Here is an 18,844-nt window from a genome sequence, read left to right on the forward strand (position 1 = left end):
CGAAAGATGTTTTGTATGACAGTAAAAAGGTATTCTTTTTTAGTTTAGATCTAGAGTTTATTGTCAGAGAAAAATAATTCTCTGTAGCGTAGACAGGAACTGCTTCCACCTCTTTTAAGAATAAAATTGTTTTATTAAAGAAATCTCACTGTTTTAAAATAGACTACCAAACTATTTCCTGGACACTAGCCTCTCTCTCTCTCTCTCTATTTTTTACTACAACCAGTGGTGCTAAGGGGTTATTCCTGGCTCTGCACTCAGTGGTCATTCCTGGGCTGTGCTCAGGGGACAATATGAGATTCCAAAGAGTGAACCTAGGGTCTGCTGCATGCAAGGCATACTGTGATTGCTCCAGCCCCTGAATACTAGCTTCTTAATTTTGATATCCAAAACATAATGAGGTTGGTTTTTCTGACACCTTTAATGCTGATTATAGGACAATTAGCATAATTAGCTTATTATCAAGTGGTAATTTATTTTCGTATTATACATATTCTATAACTATCAAACTCTTTTCCAACCTTATTTTCAAGGAATTAATACTACTATATCGAATAGTATAAGATTCTATCCTGTTGAGTGGAATAGCAATAAGTATTGTGGAAATTTTACTAGTTCAAGATTTTCTAATTTTCAGGGTTTTTTTTAAAATTTATTATTCTTAGAGGAAAATTACCTTGCCCCACCTAGCAGTTGGTGCTTACTTGTGCTGGACAAAAAAACACTCGATTGAATTTTTGGAAGTTCTTGCTTCCTTACTTTCCAACATTCCTTCCTTTAGGCACTTGAAGACTGTAGTAGCCTGAAAAGAAGTGGCCGGGACAGTGGTTACGGTGATAGCTGGTGTGCAGAGCGAGGAGAGTTTCCTGCTCCTCCAGGCAGCCAAAGGAGAGAAGATTCTTTTGAAAGCTTGGACTCCTTGGGGTCGAGGTCATTTACAAGCTGCTCTTCTGATATCACACTGAGAGGGGGACGTGAAGGTAAGTCATTATGTTTACATTCTTTTGTGAATTTAATTGTTTTCATATGATGACAAATTTGTGAATGGGAGAAGATGAAAAACTGAAATGAAACAAGCAAAATTTTTCCAAGAATGAATTTTCATAGAAAATTTCCTTCCTTCCTTCCTTCCTTCCTTCCTTCCTTCCTTCCTTCCTTCCTTCCTTCCTTCCTTCCTTCCTTCCTTCCTTCCATCCTTCCTACCTTTCCTTCCTTCCTTCCCTTACCTAGTCTTCCTTTCCTTCCTTCCTTCCTTCCTTCCTTCCTTCCTTCCTTCCTTCCTTCCTTCCTTCCTTCCTTCCGTTTTAGAGCAGTCCAGGTGTGTGTGTGGAGACCTATTAATTGTGTTTTTGTTTGTTTGTTCATTTGTTTGTTGTTTTTGGGTCACACCTAACGACGGCACGCAGGGGCTACTCCTGGCTCTGTGCTCAGAAGCTCAGAAATCACTCCTGGCAGATTCAGGGGACCATATAGGATGCAGGGATTTGAACCTCCATCCGTTCTGGGTTGGCTGCATGCAAGGCAAATGCCCTGCCGCTGTGCTATCTCTTCGGCCCCACTGTGATCTTTTTTACACGTAACTTTTATCCTTATTATTTTATCTCCAAATTCAAGTTTAATAACCTCTGCCTATGAACAGAGGTTTTATATCCAAACATAAAAATGGAGATTTTGGGTGGAGGTGGGAGTGGACCCCACCCAGTGATACTCGGGTTACTCCTGGCTCTGCAGTCAGGAACTTAGGGAACCATATGGGATGGGGAGGAATGAAACTGAGCTGGCAATGTGCAAAGCAGATGCCTTACTTACTGTACTATCACTCCAGCCCTCCAAAAGATTATTATTTTTTAAAAGTCTGTTTTAGTTTTTGAGTAATTGTTTCTCTTTCCTTCTCTTTTCTCCAAGAATAAAAATTAAACAAAACCGGACAAAACATACATATCTATATTAAAAAAGAAATAATAAGATACCATTTTGACACATGACAGAACTTATAAATATCGTATTCCTGAGCTCTGACAAATCAAACTACAATGTTAGTGTATTGTGAAAAAATATTTTGGTTCTGTTAGGTCAGAGCTAAGCCGGGACATTGAACATGTTGTGGGTAGAAATCGTCTTTTAAAATCCCAATATTAAGTTCAAGTCAGTTATTTCAATGCAAATCTAATTCTGGGTGGTATCAGAAATTTTTGATGGATGATATATTGTTCCTCAAAGTTGATGAAACTGTCCACCCACCCTGTAGTTACTAAAACAACGAGAAGGGCACTTTCTACTACCTTAATTAAAGGTTAAACATAGATTTCGAAGGGGTGCTGAGTAGTTATTATTTAAAAATCCTGAAAAGGTAGGCCAAATAAGTTTGGGAACCTCTGATAAACCTCCAGCAATTCAACTGGACTGAAGTGTCAGGTAAAGGTTTCTGGAAACAATGACATATTCCTGCTATTATCAAGATGGAAAAGTAGAGATTTAAAGTGGTTCATTTGTGTTGATTGTAAGGGCTGGATTTTAATTGCTTTTTAGTTTTGAATTATATTGAAAAATGTGTTTTTTGGGGTTAAGCTGTCATTTAGATTAGAGATTTGCAATCCCTTTGGGCTTGCAACCTCCTAGCTCATGTGCTCATGGGGAAACTATTGCTTAAAGAATCTGCAGGACCTGTTTGTGATTTCATGCTTTTTGTTTCACTTCCTGCATCTGTCCTTATCTCACATCTCAGAAAGTTTTGATAGCTAGCTGCAGGCTTTATTTTAAGTTAGCAAGTTTCCTTAGAATTTTTTCTACCCCACATGTCAAGTGACATTAACTCCATTCATTTTATTCACATGTATTCTATCAACAGGTGCTATAAAAAGTCATGGGGCAAGGAATAGCAGGAGGAAAGGAGGGCTTCAGCCACCAAGTTTTCCTGTAGGGAATGTGCGACAGTAAAAGAATGTGTTACATGCAGCTCCAGTTTGCGGAGCCAGTTCCTCCTAATGGATCTTATCACCACTTCATGACAAATTTCTAAAAATAATTCCCTGCAATTCACAGCCGAGTGCTGGGTTTCCAAGCGAAAGACAAAGCAGGCGTGCCTCGTAGATTCTATTTAGACAGATCGGCAGAGGACTAAGGCGGTTTCTCCTGGTTTTTGTTTTACAGGCTGCGAAAGTGATACAGATTCCGAATTTGCATTCAAAATGCAGGATTATAATAAGGATGACATGTCCTATAGAAGGATTTCAGCCATTGAACCCAAGTCAGCCTTACCCTTCAATCGCTTCTTACCCAACAAGAGTCGACAACCAGCCTATGTGCCAGCACCCTTGAGGAAGAAAAAGCCGGATAGAAATGAAGATAACCGGAGAAGCTGGGCAAGCCCAGCATATGCAGGCACTGATGGAGCATTCCCCAGGTACTGGGCTGCAGTCTAATGATGGAGTTTTAAAGTGCTTTATGAGTTTGCTGGAATATTTAAAGGTGATCAGTGGAATCATACCTGAAGTATATTTCATGGGTTAGATCTTGTATTTCACTAACTGAATTTTTGTCTTGCTTCTGTTTCCAGTCGTGCGTCTCTTGAAGATAACTCTTCTGTTTTAGAATGTCAGCCTTTTATCAGTCAGGTTTTTTTTTTTTTTTCTTTTGCTTTCCTTTTTTTTTTCTTAGATGCATGCCTTTAGTTTATGGGATATCTTTACGATGACTTAGATGGCTCATTGTGAATTCTGATGTACTAATTTTCTTCTCTTTCCCCCTGTCATGAGTGATCTCAGTGGACACAAAAAGAAACCTTTTATTTCCCATCAGAGTGGCAGAGCGGAGCGTGACTTTTCAAATCTAGCCTGCTGTTGGGACAGTGGAGGGATTTGAAGATAAGCCAGTGTGGCTTACAATGGTTTAGGATGAGTTAGCCAAGTGAAAGAGAGGCAGGGGAATTTCATCATCAACTATCTAGCCTAACTTTTGTTCACAAATATTTTCTTCTAGCTGACCTTTTAGCCACTGGCTGTATGAAGTGCCAAGGGCACAATGATGTCCTCTCTGTCAGAATACCTATTGTCTCTTGATCTTAATCCATCGAGTAACAATGCCACATCGTGTGGCACTTTGTCAGTTAACCCATCTTCAGCCCTCCTGTATCAAGCTGTTCCTTCTAAAATAATATGCTGTTGTGATGCCATCACTTTGTTCTAGGACCTGTCATGATGAGAATGGGAACTAAATAGCTACATGCGCCATGGTTTAACCTTTGTGGGCCAGAAAGCATGCCTTTTTGTGTTCTGTGCCACATTGGTTCCTATAGTGTCTTAACTGGTTGGATGTTTTGAACAGTCACGAGAGGAGGACTTGGGCCACATCTATGGAGAACTGGTCATCTGTACAACTAACCTCTCATTCCCCTCGCTGTTTGGAAGAGGAAAGAAAGACAAGCATGCACAACATCTCAAGGGATGATCTTTATGTGCGAAAGCTATGTCCCATCATGCCGGCCCCAGGAAATGCTTCTGATCAGTTCCTTCCCAAATGTTGGATCCCAGAAGATGTGAACTGGAAAAGGATCAAAAGGGAAACTTATAAACCATGGTATAAAGAATTTCAGGGATTCAGGTTTGTCCCCTGCATGTTTCTGCTATTCCTTCAGTAGATACAGAAGTTCCTTTTTCCTTCCAACCTAGTGACTCTAGACTCTAGAACCATTGTTACTGAAAAAGGTTGCTGTTTAAATTTTAGAGTGTAGATTTTTTTTTTTTTTTATAAAAAAGCCGTCTTCTGAGTAGAGCTGGTAGATTGACTTAATTTTAGTGGGTAGTTTTCTTCAATTCTCTTTCTTTTCCTCCTTTCTTTCTCTTCATTACCTCATAGAAGATGGAATCCTGACTCTGAAAATGAGGATCCAAGCTCTATGTTTTTTAGTAGAATGCAAAAAACAGATAGTAGGCTAGACAACAGTCTCCAGCGAAGGTCATGCATGCTAGAACTGGCTACCAAACGGGCCAGAAACTCATGGGAGATCCATGCAGCCAGGAGAACCAGTGGTGCTTCAGATGAGCCCAGGTGTACCTGTCTGCATGAGCCTGCTTATTTGGAACCTGGCCTATGACACAGCTTCTGTTGCTACCTTAACTTGACCGTGACTTGTTAAATCTTGGAGCTCTCTCAATTCACTTAGTAGAAGAGCATAATCTGTAACATTCTGCTTTCTGTGCAAGCATGTAAGCTTGGAATTCTCTAAGAGTAACTATTTCTCAGCACAATAATGTATGAGACAGTCTATAAATGCATGTATTTTTTTGACAACCATTTCTAAAAGGCTTTTAGGAAGTTGGCCTAATTTTACAGTTTGCAGTGTGTGGAAATGCAAAGAAAGCAGATCACATTTAGATGCCTGAATGGCCGAATCTGGTGGGAAAATGTGAACAAAGAATTCATCAGGGTCTTTTATAAAGCTTCATAGCATGTTTTCCCCTTAAATTTCTGCTGATTACCTATGCCTATTGAATAAAGTGCTCAAAACACTCCAAGCACATGGTTTTTTTTTTTTTTTTTCCTCTGGGAGGGAGTTAGTTTCTTATAGTTGTTGGCATGATGGAACACAAAAGTTCAGGAGTGTGTATTTTAGAAAGGTGTTTTCTAGCCCCATCCCAGGACCTTTGTGTCCACCTTTCCTATTGAGGACTTTGGACTCGTCCCTAACATAATACCCATATAGGTTGTGGGTGATGGCATTAAGTGCTACTCATCCTTCTAAGGAAGCAAGCACCCCACCTAAGACCCCCTAGAATAATGCATCCACAGTCACTGGCTAGTTACTCTCTTTCTAATTATCTGTGCTCCCAAACTTAATAAGATTTCTCCCTTCCTTTTTCTTTTTCTATGCTTTAGTCAGTTTTTATTACTTCAGGCCCTCCAATCATACTCGGATGACGTCTTGTCTTCTAAAACACATGCCAAAATTGACCCCACTGCGGGCCCCAGGCTCATAACCCGCAGAAAGAATCCCTCTTCTGCATTAGGGTACAGAAGAGATGACCTTGAATTGACAGCCCTGGACCCCGACCTAGAGAACGATGATTTCTTTGTCAGAAAGATGAGGACTTTCCATGCCAATCCCTATGTCTTCCGGGCTTTTGAAGACTTTAGAAGATTTTCTGAGCAAGAGGATCCCGTAGAGCGTGATATCATTTTGCAGTGTAGAGAAGGGGAACTGGTCCTGCCTGATTTGGAAAGAGATGATATGATCATTCGCCGGATGCCTGCACAGAAGAAAGAGGTGCCTCTGTCGGGTGCCCCTGATCGATACCAACCAGTTCCCTTCCCTGAACCTTGGACGCTTCCTCCAGAAATTCAAGCCAAATTTCTTTGTGTGCTTGAAAGGACTTGCCCGTCCAAAGAAAAGAATAATAGTTGTCGAGTGCTGGTTCCTTCGTACCGGCAGAAGAAAGATGACATGTTGGCTCGTAAGATCCAGTCTTGGAAGCTGGGAACTGTTGTACCTCCTATCAGCTTCACCCCTGGGCCCTGCAGTGAGGCTGATTTACGCAAATGGGAGGCCATCCGGGAGGCCAGCAGGCTTAGGCACAGAAAACGGCTGATGGTGGAGAGGTCAGAGTGTGTTTCTACCAAGAATGTGCTTGTACGGGTCTTGTGTAATTTGTGTGAGAAAGCGGCATCCTATTGCCCGACTCTGCATGTCATAAACCGTTTGGAAGCATCCTGCAAACATTTATTTTTGCTTTAAGAAATCAGTAGTCATGTTGGTGGGAAAAGGCGCGATTCCATTATTTGCACATCCCTAAGTCACCAATTGGTCTGCTTTAAGATGGTTCAGACACAGACCTGGCCTTTGACTTTTAGGAAATCTGTCCTGTTGCATGTTTCATGAAAATGTTTTCCATTATATTTACCGACTTGCATCCTCATGTTCGTGCATTTCTGAAGTAGTCTGGTTATAGTTTGATTTGGGAGTTGGAAATGAATGATTTTTGTGTAAAATTTTTTTGTCTTAAAATGTGGCATTGCAAATTGCATTTGACCCGATTTTAATTTTTTGTTTTTGTCCTAGATTTCTTGGAATATCATTGTGTGATGTTTTTAATTGATAAAATTTGATGTAAAAATGCATGGATATTCTTTACTATCTTAATTGTATATATAATTATAGCCATTTTAATAAGGAATCTGAATTTATATATGTTATGCAACTTGCTGTTTTGATGATTGTGTGGTTGAACTTTGAGATGGACAAATGTGATTAGGTTGAATCAAATTAGTAGATCCATATCTAACTTTTTATTAGTTCCCGGCAAGAGTAAACTTTTTATTAAGATTTGTTAGTTCAAGGTAAATCAAGAAAGCTAGTATTATTATTAATCTGAATTCCTTGAGTTATGAGATCAATGAGAATTTGAGACATTACCAGGTATATTACAGAAGAAGCAACCTTTTGAGATTTGTCCATCTCTACTTAGATTCTTAAGTCAAATAACTTGAACATTTTGAAAAATATAACTGGAAGAAATTGACTTACTTTAATTTTTGGTTTTCTGGTTTCTTAGACTTTTTCAAAAGATTTATGGTGAAAATGGGTAAGTTTTGTGGTTCATTGTAAAAATGCCTGCATATTATCTGTTACTTGTATAACATATCATTGCACTTCTATCCTGGCATGTCACTAAATGGGGGTGCTGTGTGCTGTGCATGAAATTTTTAAAATGGGATTCTTTCTCAATCTTGTAACCTAATGGTCATACTTCTGTGCATGCGTGTAATGCTATATGACAGCAATAGTTTATTAGAAGTGTAAGGGGAGTGGAGTCTTAGTATAGTAGGTAAAACATTTGCCTTGCATGTGGTAGACCTCCATTTGGTCTCTGGCACCCCATATAATCCTCCAAGCTCTGCCAAGAGTGACCTCTGAGCACACAAATCCAGGAGTAATAAACCCTAGCACTGCCAGATGTGGCTCCCAAACAAAATAACAACAATAAAAATAAAAGTTTATTTTTCTTAAACTTAAGGAGCTGATTAAACTAACAAAATAACTTACTTAATTTTTGGCTTATTTAGGTACTTAATACATAGGCTAAAATTCTGATTGTTAAAAACTCAACAACATTTTAGAAAATCTATGATGGAAAAAATGTTAGTATTCATTGGAGATTGAGAGTGCATGCAATTGGTGCAATTTGTTGCTTTAGTCCCTTAATAGTATTTGGACAAATCTTCATGATTCCTTCTTAGGTTCCAAAGTTATAATATAGCTACGCTATAAAATCCAGTAAAAATAGAAACCTTGATGTCTTTCAATATTGTACAATGTCTCAACCTATAACATATTCTCAAATCTTGTCTATCACTTAACTCTAAGTAACCAGGTAGATAATATTCTGAAAATAACTTCTTGGAAGTATTTTCTAATTCAAGAATAAGTGGAAAAATAAGTCAATACTCTACTTTTTTCTACACACTAAGTGTTTAGAATCACTTCCCCTTCATTCTGATAATCAGGTCATCTTATCTTAATGGTTTTTTTTTTAAGTTGTTTTTCAACTAACTTTCTATAGTTCTGTAAATCTAATTGTTTGAACAAGAAGGGAATATAAGCATGCCAAATATTTTCATTTATCTAAGCCTTAGTAGCTAACCATTTTTTATTTCCCCCATAGGAATTCATTTTATCTTTTTAGGTTTTTTTCTTTGCTAACATTTTGGTAATTTTGATAGTCCTGCGATCGTGAAACTAAGATTACTATTGAAAACAGTATCACCATTCTAAATGTCAATGGTATAATTGAGCCATTGGCACATAATTGCAAATACTTTTTAGGCACTTGCTTTCAAAATCAAGCTGCCAGCATGTTTTTAGTGTCAAGCTAAAGGCACTTTATCCTCTATGCGGATCTTGTTGAAAGCATTTTCATATTCATGACAAAGGTGAACAAGATAGTTTTCAGCATGACTTTTAGGCAACTGAACTTTCAGTTTTTCCTGGAATGTTTCAACATGTGAAACATACCTTTGCAGCTTCATGTATATTGAATGAGAACTTTTGAAGAAAGTTAATTTAAAATTCAAAAATTAAATTACTTTTAGGGGATAAACAGATGTGTTTTTTGTTTATTTATTTATTTATTTTGGAGAGAGTGCTTTGGGGGATATACTGGATTTGATTGTTTAAGTGCTCAGCTAAGCTGGGAAACCCTGCTGGGGCTCAAACCATGGACTCCCTCATGCAAAAAATGTGCTCTAGCCCTTTAAACTCTCTTTTGGCCTCTGAGTAAATTTTCTTAAAGGGGAAGCTCCTTGACAACCAGTGCTTAATGGGAATGTAAATATATACTCTAAATTCAGTGACTGTATCTCTTTAATGACAGATTTTAAAGCTCCTCTTTAATGACAGATTATTTGATTAGATTTTTTTTGTTTGTTTTTGGGACACACCCAGCAGTGCACAGAGGCTACTCCTGGCTCTGCACTCAGAATCACTCCTAGCAGGCTTGGAGGACCATATGGGATGCTGGGGATTGAACTCAGGTTGTCCTGGGTCGTCTTCGTGCAAGACAAACACCCTACTGCTGTGCTACTGCTCCAGAACCCTAGATTTTTTTTTATTTTCAAAGAGAAAAGTAAAATGCCACACAAGTTTAGAAGCTAAGAATCTCTCTGGGCTCTCCAGTAAATCTTTTTTACAAAATATTTTAAACAAATATTATGGTATTTGTTTTAAAAGCTGTTCTTTATACAGTTTAGTATCTAAGTAATGTCACAAAGTAAGATTGCCTGTAGATTAATTTTAATCATTTAATAAAAAGTCTGTAATATGTGATTTCTCTCCATATTCATTTTGTTATCAAAATTATTAAAGTTGCTGTAAAAATGAAAAAACACTTTAATTAGATCAAGTTGGTATAAGCCTTTAATCTAGAACAATATATATATATATATAGTTAATATTTCTGACTAAAAGATGTATCAGATTTTGAACACTTGGAAAATCATTATTGCTAACATCTTATAATTAGAAAAATAGCTACTTTAAGGATTTTAGTTTCTGATAAGGGCCAGCCATATTAGTGAAAAATGTGACTTTTCCTTTAAAGTCTTTGCTGGCTTGCTTCTTATATGGCATTTAACACCTGTCGATTTGCCTTTTTATTTTCAGTAATATGCTTTGTCTGTGGCAGTCATTTTCCACATTGTGCTTTTGTGTTGCATGAGTTTATATCTTATGATTCTGTGTTATTTGCTAATTTCATTATGAGGTTTCTTGGCAGAAGATATTAAAGACAAACATTTTATTTAAAGGGTAAATAGAGTTTTACAGTATCATTCAGACTTTGCCTTAGTTGCCAGAATCAATAAGAAATGAACACTGATTCATTGTGAAGTTGTAATCAAAGATAATTAAGACAACTACATGCCAGTTAGGGGTTTTGGCCACAGTTTGTGGAACTGTAGTGACATTCAAGACAATAACAAGAAAGGGGAAATAAAGTTTATGTGAGTTGACCTATGGAGACATTTGGTAATGTTTATAGATACTTTTGACTGTCATTCTAGGTGAGGTGAAGAGAATATTTACTTTATATATAAATATGTATATTACTTTATATATAAACATATATACATATATTTATATATAATATATACTTATATTTATTTTATTTTTTTGGTTTGGGGGCAACATTTGTTGGTACTTAGGGGTTTCTTCTGTCTCTGCACTGAGGAATCATTCCTGGGGATTTTGGGGAATCATATGAGATGCTGGGGCTTGAACCTGGATTGGCTGCAAGCAAGGCAAGCCCCAGGCCACTTGTGGCTTTTAGTGTCTATTATAACCAGGGTGCTACTCACTATTTTATAGTACACAGTACTGCTCTCTACTACAAATACTTTCTTGTTCCATATGTCAGTAGTACCTCTGTAAAGAAACCCTCATTTAGATGATAAAAATCTAAAATGAGATATTTTTTATTACATTCTCATTATCCTAGCCTGCAGTCATTTAAAATCTTATCCAGATATTTGTATGGATGACTCATCAGATTATTTCTCCAATGCTAAATTTTATAATGTATTTAGAGTTGCAGCTATAAGTGTAGTTCTATTTTAATTTTTATTTATACTTACTGCCCCCTTAACGTTAGGCAGCAAATAGAAATTCAGAGACACTCGCAGGCATTTTTTAATATTTTGGAACTTTGCAACATGGTGGCCTCTTTTAAATCTTTATTCTAAAAATAGTCATCTGAAACTTTCCTGAAATTGAGTTATACAATAATATGCATTGAAATGCTAACCAAAGTACCAATAGGTGATCAGAATTGTGGATTCAATTATGCCATTGAATATTATAAAGAAGGAGAGATTTCTTTGTAATCAGGTTAAAAAAACTCAGCACTCACAAAATTCTAGATTTTATCAGATTGGCCTGGGGTGACCTTTTTGTTTTTAAACTGCTGGAAGTTAGTTTTCAGGAGATTGAAACAATCATATTTGCCTGAAGAAGAATTAATAATTAGCATCAGATGATTTTCAAAAGTGATCCACATAGTCTTACTTTGACATTTTCTTCCTACTCACTCTAAGGCCCAGTGATGTTAAATGATAGTAGTTTGGGATGGAAATTGCTGTCTTTGCCAGCCTGGAATCCTTACATAACTCAATGTATTATTCTGGGCCTGAGTTCAGCTTGTCTGGAATATGCTCAGTCTTCATATAGGTAACTTCCTCTTTTTTTTTGGGGGGGGGGGTTTGGTTTTTGAGCCACACCCGGCGACGCTCAGGGGTTACTCCTGGCTATCTACTCAGAAATAGCTCCTGGCAGGCATGGGGGACCATGTGGGACACCAGGATTCTAACCAACCACCTTAGGTCCTAGGTCAGCTGCTTGCAAGGCAAATGCCGCTTTGCTATCTCTCCGGTCCTATATAGGTAACTTTCTATGCCTTAGCCAACCAAAAAAGCTCATAAGTTTGCTTTATGCAGCTCCGTGTCCACTCTGACAGTATTTGGCTTATTTTTATTTTGTCTGAGACCTCTCCTGTATTAGACTCTGTGCTATGGACTCCCGGGGAAAATGCAGTCTCTGCCCTTAAGAAGGACATTTTCTGAAAATGGAAAGTTTGAAGGCATATAGGAATTGAGCACTAAAATTCATAGGGAAGCCTTGCCTAGTCAGGACCATTCAACTTTCCATCCTCTAAGAGATAATGTACTAGTATATGCTATTTATTTTGTATAATACATATATTTCATACATACTATGTATATGTATGTTTATATATTATATATATCCATACTAGTATACTTAAGCATACTAGTATTCCCAATTTGGAAATTAATGTACCCTCATGTGCTGAGTACCTAGATTTCTGTATATCTTGGTCCTGAATTTTTACCATTAAAACAATCCTTTCAGTGGGACTGTTCCAGTGTTAACTGAAATAGCTCATCGTTTGCACTTATGCCTTAAATAAATTTATATTTTTCAAACTTGCATGAATTAGTTTTGTGTATAGTCATATCTACTTAGGCATACTAAACACTGCAGTGCCCAATAAAGTTTATAAAACTGTTGGAATAGTCTTATTTTACCAGCATATTAACAAATATATTAAAAGCATTTCAGGATTTTTTCACTGACAAAACAGATTGCATTCTCACCTCAGATATCAATGAGTGCATTCTTCTTCTTTGTTCTGTATTCATGCATTTTTCTTCTATGCAACATAGGAGCTTGTAGGGGATTAGGTAAACATGCACACATAGGTATCTAAATGACTCCTAACACTGAATGTCTATGAGAAAGGTACAGTGCATTGAGAGAAGGGGAGTTGAGAGGAGTTGAGAGAAGGAGCAGGTTCCTTTTGAAGTACAAGAACTTAGAGAATTATATTTAAGTCATAAATGACCACCTGTATTATTCATATATACGTATATGTTCATATAAACATATACAGTAGGCAGAGTAAACTTTTAGGTAGAAATGATTTCATAACAAGCAAGCCAGACAAAATTCTTGCTTTATATCTTATAGGCTGGGACAGATAATATGACAATATATGCTTCAGAAAGTAGTAAATACTTGAGAAAATATGTAATGAATGCAGTGAGTTAGAGAGGAGTGAGCTATTTTTTAATAGGGTGATCAAGTTGAGAATGAATTGGAAGTTACATATACCCATCCAGAGTTTAGAGGGGAGTCTGAGGAAGTAGGGAACATTTAAATAGGCATTACTATAGTGATGGGTTTTTGAGTTGGAGGTAACAGTTGAAGAAAAACCTATACAAAATTTGAAGGCTAAATGATGATTAAAGAAAGCTATTTTGAAAGTCTAGTTAAGATTGGCCAGAGCAATATATAGTGTGGGTAGGGTGCTTGCCTTACCCTATGTTGACCCAGAGTGGGTAGGGAGCTTGCCTTACACAATACTGATCCAGCTCTAATCCCTAACATCTCATGTGCTCCCCTGAGTACCACCAGGAGTAATTCCTGACTGTAGAACTAGGAGGAACCTCTGAGCATTGCTTGCTGTGCTCTCCTCCCCTTCAAAAAAGCCTTGGTAGGAGTTGACTGAGCTCTGATCTAGGGTGTTGGCAATAGAAATGGAAAGAAAGACATTGAATAAGGGGACTTGATAACTAATTGAAGGAAGGTAGGGGTAAAGGTGAAAATTCGTCTTAGGTTTCAAATGTGGATGTTTGGAGGGCAGGTAACACTATAAACAACTCAAAGAGGAAAAGCAGGTTTGGGGACAATTTTGAATGTAGCTACATCAACAGTAACCATGTGTTTAGAGTGTTAGGTGGCACAAAATTCTTTTTAGATGTTATTTCAGTCGGACCTTTTATAATTCAGTTACCTTGGGGATATCCTTGCAGAGCTGTTTATTCTACAGGTAACTGGAAGTGAGTCAAAGCAGGAGCTGGTCCTGAGCTATAGATTTGGGTGCCATTTGCATAGAGATTGTGGCTGAGTTTTTTAGCTAACAACCAGCATGTTACAGAAGAAGTGAAGTGACAGAATTTTGAAAGGCAGATCTTAGCAGATTAGGAAGGAAGTGCACCATTTCTTAAATAACTAGAAGCAGAACCAGTGAAATAAAATCAGAATATATTAGGGAAGAGCTCTCAGAAACAACCCTATTGGACAATTCACTTTCAAAAACTCTGTCAATCTTACCTGTTCTTCAGTATCTTTATCTGATCAGCCCCTCTTTTTCTGTGAGATTTCTCAGGCCCCCGCTTCTCCAGCACAGCTCACCACCCACTTCTTGATGTGTGTAGGTTGCACATATATGCTTATGCCCAGCCAGCTTCCTTGTAGTTTTCTGTTATTGGCCTCTTGGAGAGTTAACCTCCAGTAGATATTTCCATCATGGCTCACATAGGAAGGCATACAATTAAAATACAATTTAATAAAAAAAAAAAGAGGGCTGGAGAGATGGATAGGACTGTTTGCTGTTTGCTTTGAGGATCAGTCTATGTAGTGGTGGGACAGTTCTTAATGAACTCTTTAAAGCAACAACACCTTTATTCATGGTATTGAAATTGAGTAGAAAATATCAAGTAATCATTAAATTATTTAATAAGTGTCCAGAAGTGATAGCTAAATCTTAAAGTATTATCTTTGGGTAAGATTTGAACAAAACCAAAAGAGATATTGCTTATTGACTAATGGTTCTTTTCTAAAGCCATCCTATTATGCAAAGACCACTTCAAATAGGAACACAGGCTTATTTTTCCAGACATGTGCAGATTTCATTTATTTTGTAAAAGAATTCACACTTGAGTTCCTCTTGAGGCTCTTGTTTTTGAGTTTTGGAAAAAACCCCACCATTTATCTCTGCAGTGCTAATTTCTTTGATACTATCACTAAAACGTCTAGGTAGCAGAGCAGACATTTAGATGGAATTTCCAAGTATCAGCTCAACCTTTCTATCTTAACCCCCAGTGTGATCATGTGAACCTGGTTAACATGAGTATTTTTGTTGTAGGAGTAAGTCCATGAGTGATGTCAGTGCAGAGGATGTTCAGCAGCTGCGTCAGCTACGTTATGAGGAAATGCAGAAAATAAAATCGCAATTAAAAGAACAAGATCAGAAATGGCAGGATGTGAGTATTCTTTCTCTGGGGAGATGGGAAGACTGAGACAACAGTGTGTCTTTGCCTCCTAGCTACTCTTAAAAGGAAGTCAATTGATTCAGGGGGCACTTTGTCTTGCTATTTGTTGCAGAATTCAGATCTGTAGAAAATGTCATCAATTCTAGGTAAGAGGACCTGTATGTCTTCTTGACCTTTGACTGTTGCATATTTTAAAGGCCACCAGGAAAAATATAGTAAGATAATTTAAGTGCTTGTCTCTTCAAAAAAATTGTGAAGCTGCTACATTGAAAATAATAGCTTAATTTGTGTTCCCATTTTGAGGGATAAATTTAAGAAATGAGTGTTATTTGATCCTTGAGAGAGGATAATACTGTGTTTGAGGTTTACAAATAGTAGAGTGATTGGGGTTTAAGTAGGTTGGAGGAAACAGGTTATTAGTGTTAATATGGATTTGGGACTGGGGAATGAGAACTATAGAATTCAGCAAAAGTTTAGTTGGAACTAATTGATTCAATATGAATCAAAATGAAATGTCTTTATATAGATGGCATATATTTAGATATTTATATGCCAAGAATTTTGTTCTTTAGTTCTGCTGCTGTTGAAAAAAGCTTGACCTTTTCTAAAAGGTATAGTTGCCATAAACCAAGAATGTCATGAAATGTGATAAACTATACAGAGCAACCTCAGAAGAATTTGAGAACAGTTTTATAAGAATTAGTAGCAACATGAAAAATAGGGCCATCATCAATATAAATTTTCTAAGGTATTATACATAAATGAAGTTAATACTTTGATCTTGCTTACTTTCCTAAATTTCAGTGCCTCTTTTACTTGAAAAGTTAGTTAAAATCACAATTTTAATTATAATTAAAATATATTTATATATTATAAACAATGATCAAGAATTCAATCTCACCTATAGCTATGTGGATATGCAAAGAATAAGTATGGGGGAGCTATTTAATAATTTAACTCATATGAAAATTTATGCTCTTTATCCCATAGGATGAAATATTCACTTCTTTTGTTTCTTCAGGAAATTGCTCATATATTAATATCGAGGCTGGTTTTGAAGCTGTCTCTCAAAGATTACAAAGCAAATGTAGTTTAGTGCTTTAGACCTTGGAAATGTTTCTTTTTGACCTAGAATGCTAATTAGCTTTCCTAGGGTCTGGAATCGAAGGACGAGACCACTCAAATGGAATAAAGTTTAATCCTTTAATACATCTGCCAAAAAGGCCCCCACACTGGCCAGCCATGGCCATCTTCCAAAGGAGATGAACCCCGCCCAAGGTCATGGGGAAGATTATATAGGAAAGGATATAGGGAGGTTCAGCTTTCTGATTGGCTAATGTCTAGGGGTACCTTCCTATTGCTTCCTTGTTCTTTCCTGATAGGCTATCTGGTATGGCCAGACCTATGCCATGTGGTTCTTACAAAATGGCATCTCTCCCTGCTCAGAACCTGAAAAGAAGCCTGCCCATGTGGCCTTTACAAAATGGTGTCCCACCTTATTTAGAATCCAGTTCTCAACAGTTTAAAATTTCTCTGGGAGACAGAAATGTGTTCAACCTATTTAATATCAAACCTCCTGGTGTCTGAACCTGTTCAGTTACCAGTATTAGGGCTAATGTAGAAGTTTCATTAGGTTCATTGCTTTGGGGTCTTTCAGCAAGACTCCCACTGGGCCATTGAAAACAGATATCTACTTGTTCCTGTGTGATTGTCTTTTGGAAGAGGGCCTTGAGGGCTACTCTTGGTGGTACTCATGGTTTATTCCTGCTTCTGTGCTCAGGGATTATTCCCATCAGAGTTTTGGGGACCATGCAGTGCCAGGAATCACATAAGGTCTCTTGCATGCAAGTCATGCATTCAACCCATTGAGTTGTATAAAATGGTTTGTATTCAAGCAGGAAGCCTATCATAATCATGTGTGTGTCCAGTTTCCTTGCCTCAGAGCAGGAATGGTGCCTGTGTTTAGTGAGAGCCAGGACATGCATTCATTGCAATCGTGTCTCTCAGTTTCACTGAGGAAATATGAAATCTCCTCAAACCATCAGATCACTGGAACAAGTTGAAAATGAATTAGAAACAGTTCCTGAGCTCTTTGCCCTGGCATCTCATTACTAAGACTACTTGGTATTTGTGAGATGGGCAATGGGACAGACTCTTTCTAGAAAAACCAAAAAAGAAAGGGAAACCTGAGGGTCGCTTTTATTAGATCAGGTGTTTGAAACAGACACATGAGATAAAGACTTGGTACAGGAACTTTGTCTGTAAAAAGCAAAATTAGGGCACCTTGGCATCAAGCAGGAGTGAATAGTTTCAGGGATGTAATGGGATACCGTGGCATGTGCTCCCTACTAGAAAGCGTGTGTAGAAATTCAGGTATGCCTGTGCTGATGTGATTTTCTTCTGTCAGGACCTTGCCAAGTGGAAAAGTCGTCGCAAGAGCTACACCTCGGAGCTGCAGAAGAAAAAAGAAGAGCGAGAAGAAATCGAAAAGCAGGCTCTAGAGACATCTGACAGGAGCTCTAAGACCTTTAAGGAGATGCTTCAGGACAGGTGACAAGGCTGGCTGTGTGGGGAGATAGCAGGGTTAGAAATAATCTGTGATACAGCAGGATATTTGGTGTGTACTTGTATTATTTAACTATAGTCAAATGTGCAACGGAACTGCCAGCCTTTTGCTCTGAAGTGCAGCACAAAGATTACTGTAATACAGAGTGGCTTCCATTAACATAATGAGTGCTTAAAATAGGTGTGAGCAATTTTCCATTTTACAGTATTTAGACACATGCAGAAATGAATGAAACTGGTGATATTTGGTGCAGGAAATAAATCATTCTTTCTCCTTTTGATATATGTTCAGGAATGAATTGAGCAAATAGAAGCAATTTCTAAATGAACTGTGTAAAATATAATACAAAGGATTTGTGTGTTTATGTGTGTGTAATTTAATGGTGCAATTTAAAGTACATCCTAAAAAAAGATGATGAAAAAGCAGAAGTTAAATGTTTTTATTTATTTTTACTTTGCAGCCTAGCAAGATAAGGCTAACCTTAAACTTTCTCACAGAGAAGTTACTCTGTGAAACCTCTGGGTATTTACAAGTCAGGGAAAAGGCAAATAATTTTATGTGTGATGTCGAGAAGGAAATATGCTGCCAGGTGAAATGAAACAAAGCAGCATTGTGCCCTAGAATCTGAGGGTAAACAGTCTCATTCATCTGAATGCAACATAGCTTGAAAGCTACTCCTTACTAAATGGTAGAGATGAGATTGTTTCTTCAACTTTTCAAAATGGTGACTTTTAAGAAATAATTTTATTGAAGTCACATTGTATTGAAACCATTACAAAACTTTTAAGTCTCTATTACTATAATTCAATTATTTTTTTTTATGCCTCTTTAAACTTACTGCTAGAAAAAGTACAAGTTCACTTGAATGGTGACTTTTAATTTGATAGTAACTATCCAGGCAAATTTGTTCAAGCTGTATGAAATTATATTCCAACTTGATTTTAATGAAAAATTAAATACTTTCTGAGTCTTATTTTTTTATTTCTACTAAATATTGATAATGATAATAATAATTATAGTAACTATATTGACATTACTATTATTAGTTTCAGGACCAGACTTGGCAATGCTTAGGGCTTACTCTTGGCTCTCTGCTCCTAGGTCACCATATTGGTGCCAGGGATCAAACCTGGGTCAGCTGCATGCGAAGCAAGCAACTTA

At 37.3% G+C, this 18,844-nt stretch overlaps 1 protein-coding gene across 4 annotated transcripts in view; it reads left to right on the forward strand.

The window, feature by feature from the left end:
• The window catches only part of LMO7 (LIM domain 7), a 102,202-nt gene that overhangs the window by 39,233 nt on the left and 44,125 nt on the right, over nt 1-18,844 (forward strand). For 3 of the 4 annotated variants that reach the window (XM_049778946.1, XM_049778944.1, XM_049778945.1), the window contains exons 4-10: nt 782-980; nt 3,151-3,403; nt 4,324-4,599; nt 5,875-6,594; nt 7,548-7,577; nt 14,991-15,108; nt 17,525-17,667. In XM_049778946.1, the coding sequence (XP_049634903.1) occupies nt 3,189-3,403; nt 4,324-4,599; nt 5,875-6,594; nt 7,548-7,577; nt 14,991-15,108; nt 17,525-17,667 (1,502 nt within the window). In that variant the 5' untranslated portion in view covers nt 782-980; nt 3,151-3,188. The remainder of the gene's footprint in view (nt 1-781; nt 981-3,150; nt 3,404-4,323; nt 4,600-5,874; nt 6,595-7,547; nt 7,578-14,990; nt 15,109-17,524; nt 17,668-18,844) is intronic. The other variant, XM_049778947.1, reaches the window with a different exon arrangement.

Source organism: Suncus etruscus, chromosome 8 (assembly GCF_024139225.1).
Source record: "Suncus etruscus isolate mSunEtr1 chromosome 8, mSunEtr1.pri.cur, whole genome shotgun sequence".
NCBI classification, from domain to species: Eukaryota; Metazoa; Chordata; class Mammalia; order Eulipotyphla; family Soricidae; genus Suncus; species Suncus etruscus.